The sequence below is a fragment of the Pseudopipra pipra genome, chromosome 1, assembly GCF_036250125.1.
Source record: "Pseudopipra pipra isolate bDixPip1 chromosome 1, bDixPip1.hap1, whole genome shotgun sequence".
In the NCBI taxonomy this organism is placed as follows: Eukaryota; Metazoa; Chordata; class Aves; order Passeriformes; family Pipridae; genus Pseudopipra; species Pseudopipra pipra.
The window spans coordinates 120,972-131,362 of record NC_087549.1 but is presented as its reverse complement, the minus strand read 5'-3'; the positions used below and the strand labels follow the sequence as shown (position 1 = coordinate 131,362).

Below are 10,391 nucleotides of genomic sequence, written 5' to 3'. Positions count from 1 at the left end.
TGGCAGAGTCCGGGAGCCTCACAGTGGGATGTGTCCCACGTCTCCCACCGGGGCTGCTCCCCGTGCCCCTGCCCTGCCACCCCACGGGGTCCCGGACCCGCTGTGGGTCCGTGCTCAGAGGTCCAGGTGTGTATTCCAGGTGTATCCCAGGTGTGATCCCGCGTGTCAGCACAGGGCAGGGCCTCCTCGGATCCCCAGGGGCGGGGAAGGGAAGGATTTAAATCGGGTACCTGCCTCGCTGCTCGTCCTGGCTGGGAGGCGGCAGGAAGAGGAGGAGGAGGAGGAGCAGGACCAGGACCAGGACCAGGACCAGGACCAGAGCCCGACAGGGATCCACCGCTCTGGATACGTGTCCGGCAGGTAGGACAGAGCCCACCCGGGGTCCCCAGGGCCAGCACAGCCCTGGTCCTGCAGGGCACCCTCCGTGCAGCTGCCAGGGACCTGCAGGGGATGTGGGGACCTCCCCTGTGCCCCGTCCCCCAGCGTGGGGAGCTGAGACCCCGGGGCTGGTGAGCAGGGGGGCTCCGGGCAGGGCTCGGGGCTTTTCTGGGAGGGCACAAAGTGACCGAGTGGCACCAGGGCTGGCTGGAGCTGCTGCTCCCTGCGACCAACTCTGTGTCCCCGACGCTTCAGCTGAGCTGGGATGAGGGAGGGGAACAGCCAGAGCTGTGGGACCCGCCCGAGCCCGCGGGCACCCGGGGCCCGAGGCTGGGCCGGTGGGACTGAGCTGGGGGCTGGCACGGGAGGCTGTGGCTGGCACAGGAGGCTGTGGCTGGCACAGGAGGCTGTGGCTGGCACAGTGGGGCTGAACTGGGAACTGGCACAGTTGGGCTGAGCTGGGAGCTGGCACAGGAGGCTGTGGCTGGCACAGCAGGGCTTGGTGAGATCCCAGAGCTGGAGGCTGTGGATGGGGTGATGGGGCTCGGCTGGGAGCCTGGCGAGGAGGCTGCGAGCAAGCACTGGGCTGGGGGAACTGGTGTGATGTCCCTCCCCAGGGCACAGGCAGGGCTGGGGACCCCCGTGGGGCCGCCCCCGCTCTCTCCAGCTGGAAAATCGCTTCCAGTGGCGTGTCTCGGGCTGGGCTGCGACAGCTCAAAGGCCCAGCCAGCCCCTGCCCCGGGAGCTGCGTGTGCAGCCCAGCCCCGGCATCAGGAGGCTGATTAGAGACCGGCTAATGACAGGCTGCACTTGGGAAACCACTTTGCAGCTCAGGGTGTTCACACGACACTCGTGTCCCACAAAGGTGTCGCCGGCTCCAGGGTGTGACACGGCGTTGTCCAGCGCCCGGTGCCACCCCAGCCCGGCACAACCAGCCTGTCACCTCCAGGGTGTGACACGACCTTGTCCAGCGCCCGGTGCCACCCCAGAAGGCGGCACAACCAGCCCGTCACCTCCAGGGTGTGACACGACCTTGTCCAGCACCCGGTGCCACCCCAGAAGGCGGCACAACCAGCCCGTCACCTCCCGGCTGCGTCCTCGGAGTGGGGCAGGGAGGGGAAGGAGCTGCTGCCGGGGGCTGGAGGCACAAAGGTGGGCCGGAGCTGTGGGTGGCAGAAGAGCCCGAAGCCACAGGTGGGGTCCCCAAAGGGCAGGGGCTGGGCTGGGGCTGCTGGGACAAACCTCTCCCCCCGCCCCGTGCTGCCCCTGCCCCGGCATCAATCCGGTATTTAAATGGATCGAAAGCGATGACTCAGGGAATTCCCGACCAGTTGGGAAAACAGCTGGAGACTTAAGCTCTGCCCCCGATAGTGAGGGAAACGTGTCATTACTGTCAGTCACGGCGGTTTACGGGCCATGGGTGTTCCCAGAGAGATGCTTTGGGTTCCCATTCTGCTGTTTTTACAAGGCCGTGGCCTCATCGCTGCACGATGTTGGGGAGGGTGAGAGTTTGTTTACAGGGCTTCACGAGGGGAGCAGGTGACAGCACATGAGACATCCCGGGAGTGGGTGGCATCCCCGCCCACGGCACAGGGTGGAACCAGACGAGCTTCAAGGTCCCTTCCCGCCCGAACCACGCTGGGATTCCAGGATGATTCTGGGTTTAGGCAGATCCAAAACGTGCCCAGCTCACGGAGCCACAGACAGGACCAGCCCCCCCAGCTCTGCAGGACACGAGGGTGGCAGGGCAGGGTCTGGGGGCTCCGGGGGCTCTGCTGATCCCGTGGCTTTATAACAAGCAGTGACCCAGGAACCCAGAGAGCCACCTCTGAGCAGCCACTTGTCCATCCCTGAGACCGTTCCCGTGTCCTGTGTCGGGCCAGGCTGGTGTGGGATCCCACACCCAGGAGGATCTCAGGGCACAGCCACGCCTTGGGCTGTGCCTGTCACCTGCCTGCTGCTGGGTGCCTGTCACCTGCCTGCTGCTGGGTGCCTGTCACCTGCCGGCTGCTGGCCGTGTCCCACCGCTGCCACAGGGGGCCAGTGCCGGGCCAGCCAAGGTGGAAAATGAGTGGCAGCACCAGCCAGAGCCTCTCTGAGCCTGCTGGTAACATGTCAGGGAGCCACGACTGGCTCTTGGCGTGACCTGAGCTCCTGAAGTGACCACCAGCAAAATCTGCCAGGGAGGGAGCAGGGAGGGGAGGAAGGAGGGAGCAGGGAGAGAGCAGGGAGGTGAGTAGGGAGGGAGCAGGGAGATAAACAGGGAGGGAGCAGGGATGTGAGTAGGGAGGGAGCAGGGAGGGAGCAGGGAGGGAGCAGGGATGTGAGCAGGGAGGGAGCAGGGATGTGAGCAGGGATGTGAGTAGGGAGGGAGCAGGGATGGAGCAGGGAGGGGAGCAGGGATGTGAGCAGGGATGTGAGTAGGGATATGAGCAGGGAGGTGAGCAGGGAGGGAGCAGGGATGTGAGCAGGGATGTGAGCAGGGAGGGAGCAGGGAGGGGAGGAAGGAGGGAGCAGGGATGTGAGCAGGGAGGGAGGAGGGATGTGAGCAGGGAGATGAGCAGGGAGGGAGCAGGGAGATGAATAGGGAGGGAGCAGAGATGTGAGCAGGGAGGGAGCAGGGAGGGGAGGAAGGAGGGGAGGAAGGAGGGAGCAGGGAGAGAGCAGGGAGGGAGCAGGGATGTGAGCAGGGAGGGAGCAGGGATGTGAGCAGGGATGTGAGCAGGGAGGGAGCAGGGAGGGAGCAGGGATTTGAGCAGGGAGGTGAACAGGGAGGGAACAGGGAGGGAGCAGGGATGTGAGCAGAGATGTGAGCAGGGATGTGAGCAGGGAGGGAGCAGGGATGTGAGCAGGGAGGGAGCAGGGAGGGAGGAAGGAGGGAGCAGGGAGGGAGCAGGGATATGAACAGGGAGGTGAACAGGGAGGGAGCAGGGAGGGAGGAAGGAGGGAGCAGAGAGGGAGCAGGGAGGTGAACAGGGAGGGAGCAGGGATGTGAGCAGGGAGAGAGCAGGGAAGGAGCAGAGAGGGGAGGAAGGAGATGAACAGGGATGTGAGCAGGGAGATGAACAGGGAGGGAACAGGGATATGAGCAGGGAGGGAGCAGGGATATGAGCAGGGATGTGAACAGGGAGGTGAACAGGGAGGTGAACAGGGAGGTGAGCAGGGATTTGAGCAGGGAGGGAGCAGAGATGTGAGCAGGGAGGTGAACAGGGAGGGAGCAGGGAGGGAGCAGGGATTTGAGCAGGGAGGAAGCAGGGAGATGAATAGGGAGGGAGCAGGGATGTGAGCAGGGATGTGAGCAGGGAGGTGAACAGGGATGTGAACAGGGAGGTGAACAGGGAGGTGAACAGGGAGGTGAGCAGGGAGGGAGCAGGGAGGGAGCAGGGAGGGAACAGGGAGGGAGCAGGGATGTGAGCAGGGATATGAGCAGGGAGGGAGCAGGGATGTGAGCAGGGAGGGAGCAGGGATGTGAGCAGGGAGGGAGCAGGGATGTGAGCAGGGAGGGAGCAGGGATGTGAGCAGGGATGTGAACAGGGATGTCAACAGGGAGGTGAACAGGGAGGGAGCAGGGAGGGAGCAGGGAGGTGAACAGGGACGTGAACAGGGATGTGAACAGGGATTTGAGCAGGGAGGTGAACAGGGAGGGAGCAGGGATGTGAGCAGGGAGGGAGCAGGGATGTGAGCAGGGAGGTGAACAGGGAGGTGAACAGGGAGGTGAGCAGGGATTTGAGCAGGGATGTGAGCAGGGAGGTGAACAGGGAGGGAGCAGAGAGGTGAACAGGGAGGTGAACAGGGATGTGAGTAGGGAGGTGAACAGGGAGGTGAGCAGGGAGGGAGCAGGGATGGGAGCAGGGAGGCAAACAGGGATGTGAACAGGGAGGTGAGCAGTACTCCTACCTCGTGCTGGCACCCAGTGGCATCAGCCCAAAAGCAAGTGATGGTTGTGTCACCCAGGAATGGAAGAGGAAGGTGGTTGAGGCCACAGGTCTGAGTCAGTGTCGGGCTCCGGGAGAGCAGGTGGGTCCTGGAGCAAGGCCACGGTGTCCCTGCTGCTGAGGAGACGCTTCTCTGTGTGATGTGTGCCTGTCCCTGACCTGTCACATGCCCTTGGACTGCTCGGCCTGCACCCTGCGATTGCTCTGAGGGAGCAGCACGGCAGCAGAGCCCCAGATCCCACTCCCTGCTTCCCCCTGGGCTCCTGTGACGCCCTCCAGGGAGAGGCTCCGTCCACACCCCCCGGGAAAACCGCGGAGGGCGCTGGGTCTGAGCGCGGGGTCTGTTCGTTTGTCTCTCCTCAGACACCGAGGGTGCCCCGCGGGAGCAGGAGCGTTCCCCAGAGACGATGCACGGGAGGAGTGAACGCCCCGGGAACAACGAGTCGGGGAGGAACCTGATTGCGGGTGAAGAGAGAGAGATGGGCGGGGGCGGGAACAGCTTCATCGCGGGAGTCCTCGTCCAGGCCCAGAACAAGAAGCTGAGCGTCTACGATGCCATGGTGAGGGGGCTCCTGACCCCGGGCACGGCGCTGGTGCTGCTGGAGGCACAGGCTGCCTCGGGGCTGCTCACGGACCCCGTGAGCAACGAGCAGCTCTCGGTGAGAGCCGCGCTGGCCTCGGGGCTCATCGGCCGGGACTTCTACGAGAAGCTGCTGTCGGCAGAGGGAGCCGTGACCGGGTACGCGGAGCCCTGCACGGGGCGCAGGATCTCGCTCTTCCAGGCCATGCAGCAGGAGCTCATCGTCCGGGAACACGCCGTCCGCCTGCTCGGGGCCCAGGTGGCCACCGGCGGCATCATCGACCCCGAGCGCGGCCACCGCGTCCCCGTGGAGGTGGCCTGCGAGCGCGGCTACCTGGACCAGGAGACGGGACGGTTCCTCTGCAACCCCGAGAATCAAACCAGGAGCTGCTTCGACCCCAACACCCACGAGAACCTGACCTACGTGCAGCTGCTGCGCCGCTGCGTCCCCGACCCCGACACGGGGCTGCTCCTGCTGCAGCTGATGGACAAGGACTCCGTGCTCCACCAGCTCCCCGAGGACGCCCGCAGAGCCCTGCAGGCCGCCCGCACCACCCTCGGCGTGGGGCTCTTCCAGGGCCAGAGCGTCACCCTCTGGGAGCTCCTCTTCTCCCGCTACGTCCCCGAGCTGCAGAGGGAGGAGCTGCTGAGGAGGTACCGGGCGGGCGCGGTGACCATCCCGCAGATGGTGACCGTCCTCACCGCCACCGTCACCGGGGCAGAAACGGGAAAGGGGGGCCGGAGCTCCCCCGCAGCCAAACCCCGCAGCGAGGCGAGGGCGGCACCCCCAGCCCGGGACGTGCAATCCCAGGAGCAGCAGCTGAGAAAGTCCTTGAAGTCTGCGACCGTCCAGGTCACTGCCGGGGAGTTCCGGGGCCAGAACGTGTCCCTGCTGGACCTGCTCTTTTCCAAACACGTCCCCCAGGGGAGGCGGCAGGAGCTGCTGGAGCTGTACAGGGCGGGGATCCTGAGCACGGAGCAGGTGGCCACGGTGGTCACCACCATCCTGGACAGAGCAGAGGCCGCGAACGCCGCGGCAAAGGCCAGGAATCCACACAGGGCAGTGGCGAGGGCAGGGGACGATGGGGAGGATTGCTCAGCTCAGTACACACACCTGGATGACGTCTTGAAGTCCACCACCGTCAGTGTGCCGGCTGGGAAGCTGCGGGGGAGGCAGGTCTCCCTGTGGGACCTGCTCTCCTCCGACTGCATCACCGAGGAGAAGAGGCAGGAGCTGCTGGAGCTGTACCACGAGAGGTTGTTAACTCTGGAGCAGATGGCAGCCGTTGTCACCACCCTCGTCAAGAAAAGAGAATCTGCAGGCAGGAAATTCCAAATTAAAGTCAAGGGTTCTGACAAGGACACTGCGACAGGGGCGGGAGAGGAGGGTGACAATTCCCCCAGAGAAGAACCGAGCGAAACAGCTTTGAAAGCCACGGTGGTCGACGTGGAGGTCGGGGAGTTTCAGGGCCACAAGGTCTCTGTGTGGGACCTGCTCTTCTCCGACTACATCACCCAGGAGAAGAGGCAGGAGCTGCTGGAGCTGTACCGTGAGGGGACACTGGCCTTGGAGCAGTTAACGCTTGTTGTCACCACTCTCATCAAGAAAAGAGAATCTACAAGAAGGAAATTCCAAATTAAAGTCAAGGGTTCTGACAAGGACACTGCGACAGGGGTAGGAGAGGAGGGTGACAACCCCCCCAAGGAAGAACCGAGCGAAGCAGCTTTGAAAGCCACGGTGGTCGACGTGGAGGTTGGGGAGTTTCGGGGCCACAGGGTCTCCGTGTGGGACCTGCTCCACTGCCAGTATGTCCCCGAGGAGAACAGGAAGGAGCTGCTGGAGCTGTTTGAGGCAGGGGAGCTGAGCCTGGAGCAGGTGAAGAGCGTTGTCACCACCATCGTGACCAAGGCAGCGACAGCAGGGGCAGAGCAAACGTCACCCGTGGGTGGCCCTGAGGCAGAGCCCACGGGCACAGAGGCTGAGCCCACGGGCACAGAGGCAGAGCCCAAGGGCACAGAGGCTGAGCCCACCCCCCTGCACGGGGACAGGGCCTGGGAAGAGGCCCTGAAGGCCACCCCAGTCGAGGGGTCAGTGGGTGAGCTGCAGGGGAGGCAGGTCTCGCTGTGGGACCTGCTCTTCTCTGACTACATCACCCAGGAGAAGAGGCAGGAGCTGCTGGAGCTGTACCGTGAGGGGACACTGGCCTTGGAGCAGTTAACACTTGTTGTCACCACTCTCATCAAGAAAAGAGAATCCACAGGCAGGAAATTCCAAATTAAAGTCAAGGGTTCTGACAAGGACACTGCGACAGGGGCGGGAGAGGAGGGTGACAATTCCCCCAAGGAAGAACCGAGCGAAGCAGCTTTGAAAGCCACGGTGGTCGACGTGGAGGTCGGGGAGTTTCAGGGCCACAAGGTCTCTGTGTGGGACCTGCTCTTCTCCGACTACATCCCCGAGGAGAAGAGGCAGGAGCTGCTGGAGCTGTACCGTGAGGGGACACTGGCCTTGGAGCAGTTAATGCTTGTTGTCACCACTCTCATCAAGAAAAGAGAATCCACAGGCAGGAAACTCCAAATTAAAGTCAAGGGTTCTGACAAGGACACTGTGACAGGGGCAGGACAGGAGGGTGACAATTCCCCCAAAGAACCGAGCGAAGCAGCTTTGAGAGCCACGGTGGTTGACGTGGAGGTCGGGGAGTTTCGGGGCCACAAAGTCTCCGTGTGGGACCTGCTCCACTCCCAGTATGTCCCCGAGGAGAACAGGAAGGAGCTGCTGGAGCTGTTCGAGGCAGGGGAGCTGAGCCTGGAGCAGGTGAAGAGCGTTGTCACCACCATCGTGACCAAGGCAGCGACAGCAGGGGCAGAGCTCAGATCACCCGTGGGTGGCCCTGAGGCAGAGCCCACGGGCACAGAGGCTGAGCCCACGGGCACAGAGGCAGAGCCCAAGGGCACAGAGGCTGAGCCCACCCCCCTGCACGGGGACAGGGCCTGGGAAGAGGCCCTGAAGGCCACCCCAGTCGAGGGGTCAGTGGGTGAGCTGCAGGGGAGGCAGGTCTCGCTGTGGGACCTGCTCTTCTCTGAGGACATCCCCGAGGAGAAGAGGCAGGAGCTGCTGGAGCTGTGCCGTGAGGGGACACTGGCCTTGGAGCAGTTAATGCTTGTTGTCACCACTCTCATCAAGAAAAGAGAATCTACAAGAAGGAAATTCCAAATTAAAGTCAAGGGTTCTGACAAGGACACTGCGACAGGGGCAGGAGAGGAGGGTGACAACCCCCCCAAGGAAGAACCGAGCGAAGCAGCTTTGAAAGCCACGGTGGTCGACGTGGAGGTCGGGGAGTTTCGGGGCCACAGGGTCTCCGTGTGGGACCTGCTCCACTGCCAGTACGTCCCCGAGGAGAACAGGAAGGAGCTGCTGGAGCTGTTTGAGGCAGGGGAGCTGAGCCTGGAGCAGGTGAAGAGCGTTGTCACCACCATCGTGACCAAGGCAGCGACAGCAGGGGCAGAGCTCAGATCACCCGTGGGTGGCCCTGAGGCAGAGCCCACGGGCACAGAGGCTGAGCCCACGGGCACAGAGGCTGAGTCCAAGGGCACAGAGGCTGAGCCCACCCCCCTGCACGGGGACAGGGCCTGGGAAGAGGCCCTGAAGGCCACCCCAGTCGAGGGGTCAGTGGGTGAGCTGCAGGGGAGGCAGGTCTCGCTGTGGGACCTGCTCTTCTCCGAGGACATCCCCCAGGAGAAGAGGCAGGAGCTGCTGGAGCTGTGCCGTGAGGGGACACCCCCCCTCCAGGAGCTGCTCAGCACCAGCGGCAGCCCCGTGCCCCCCGGCCAGGGGAGGCACCTCGCGGCCCTGCCCCTCCAGACCGTGGAGCTGCTGCGCTCCGAGGGCTCCTACATCACCCTGGGGCCGTGCCAGGAGCGCCGGGTGTCGGTGTGGGAGCTCCTCTCCTCCAAGCAGGTCTCCGAGTACCGGCGCGAGGCCCACCTCGACTCGTACGGCGCCGGGGGGCTGACGGTGAACAGGATCACCATCACCACCACCGTCACCACGGGCCCCCAGCGCCAGCAGGGCCCCCGGCGGCACCACTGACACCCACCCCCGGCACAGAGGGGGCTCAGCCCCCCGGGCACCCCTGGGACTGTGCCCCCCACGCCCCTCCGTGTGTCAGTGCTGTGACAAACCCGCGTGTGCAGCGGGTTAAACTGGTTAAAGTCCTGGTCAAACTCCTGCTCTCTCAACTCCTGGTTAAACTCCTGGTTAAACTGGTTAAACTCCTGGTTAAACTCCTGCTCTCACAACTCCTGGTTAAACTCCTGGTTAAAGTCCTGCTCTCACAACTCCTGGTTAAACTCCTGGTTAAACTCCTGGTTAAACTCCTGGTTAGACTCCTGGTTAAAGTCCTGGTTAAACTCCTGGTTAAAGTCCTGGTTAAACTCCTGGTTAAACTGGTTAAACTCCTGGTTAAACTCCTGCTCTCTCAACTCCTGGTTAAACTCCTGGTTAAACTGGTTAAACTCCTGGTTAAACTCCTGGTTAAACTCCTGCTCTCACAACTCCTGGTTAAACTCCTGGTTAAACTCCTGCTCTCTCAACTCCTGGCTAAACTCCTGGTTAAACTCCTGCTCTCTCAGCTCCTGGTTAAACTCCTGGTTAAACTCCTGCTCTCTCACCCACCCCTGTGCTGAGGGTTCCTTTGCCCCTCCTGGAGGGGCTCTGGGGGGGTCCAGGAGCCCGTGGCTGTGCTGGGCACACACAGGAATGGCCAAGGATGGGGGATGTGGGGCCAGCACCCAAGGGGGGGCTGGAGAGTCTCCCGAGGGGGAACGGGCAGAGACCCCAGTGAGGGGGTGGGGGCAGCACAACCTCGGCCCCAGGAGAGCCACAGAGGGACAGACACACTGGTCAGGACAGACACCCTCTGCTCAGGACAGACACCCTCTGGTCAGGCCCCAGGAGAGGGGCAGAAGGACAGACACCCTCTGCTCAGGACACACACCCTCTGCTCAGGACACACACCCTCTGCTCAGGACACACACCCTCTGCTCAGGACAGACACCTTCTGGTCAGGACAGACACCCTCTGCTCAGGCCCCAGGAGAGGGGCAGAGGGACAGAGACCCTCTGCTCAGGACAGACACCCTCTGCTCAGGACAGACACCCCCTGGTCAGGACAGACACCCTCTGCTCAGGACAGACACCCTCTGGTCAGGACAGACACCCCCTGGTCAGGACAGACACCCTCTGCTCAGGCCCCAGGAGAGGGGCAGAGGGACAGACACCCCCTGGTCAGGACAGACACCCTCTGCTCAGGACAGACATACTCTGCTCAGGACAGACACCCTCTGCTCAGGACAGACACCCTCTGCTCAGGACAGACACCCCCTGGTCAGGACAGACACCCTCTGCTCAGGACAGACACACTCTGCTCAGGACAGACACACTCTGGTCAGGACAGACACCCCCTGGTCAGGACAGACACCCTCTGCTCAGGACAGACACCA

General features: G+C 63.3%; 1 protein-coding gene across 2 annotated transcripts; it reads left to right on the top strand.

Moving 5' to 3' along the window:
- Positions 1–215: 215 nt before the first annotated feature.
- Positions 216–9,089, top strand: LOC135425215 (epiplakin-like). Of its 2 annotated transcripts, none has more exons than XM_064677425.1 (2): positions 216–360; positions 4,677–9,089. In XM_064677425.1, exon 2 carries the CDS (start codon positions 4,721–4,723, stop codon positions 8,978–8,980), a length of 4,260 nt encoding a protein of 1,419 aa, XP_064533495.1. In that variant the 5' UTR covers positions 216–360; positions 4,677–4,720; the 3' UTR covers positions 8,981–9,089. The 2 variants fall into 2 exon arrangements, with proteins under 2 accessions (XP_064533495.1, XP_064533425.1); XM_064677355.1 differs by lacking the exon at positions 216–360 and adding an exon at positions 4,237–4,395.
- Positions 9,090–10,391: the final 1,302 nt, after the last annotated feature.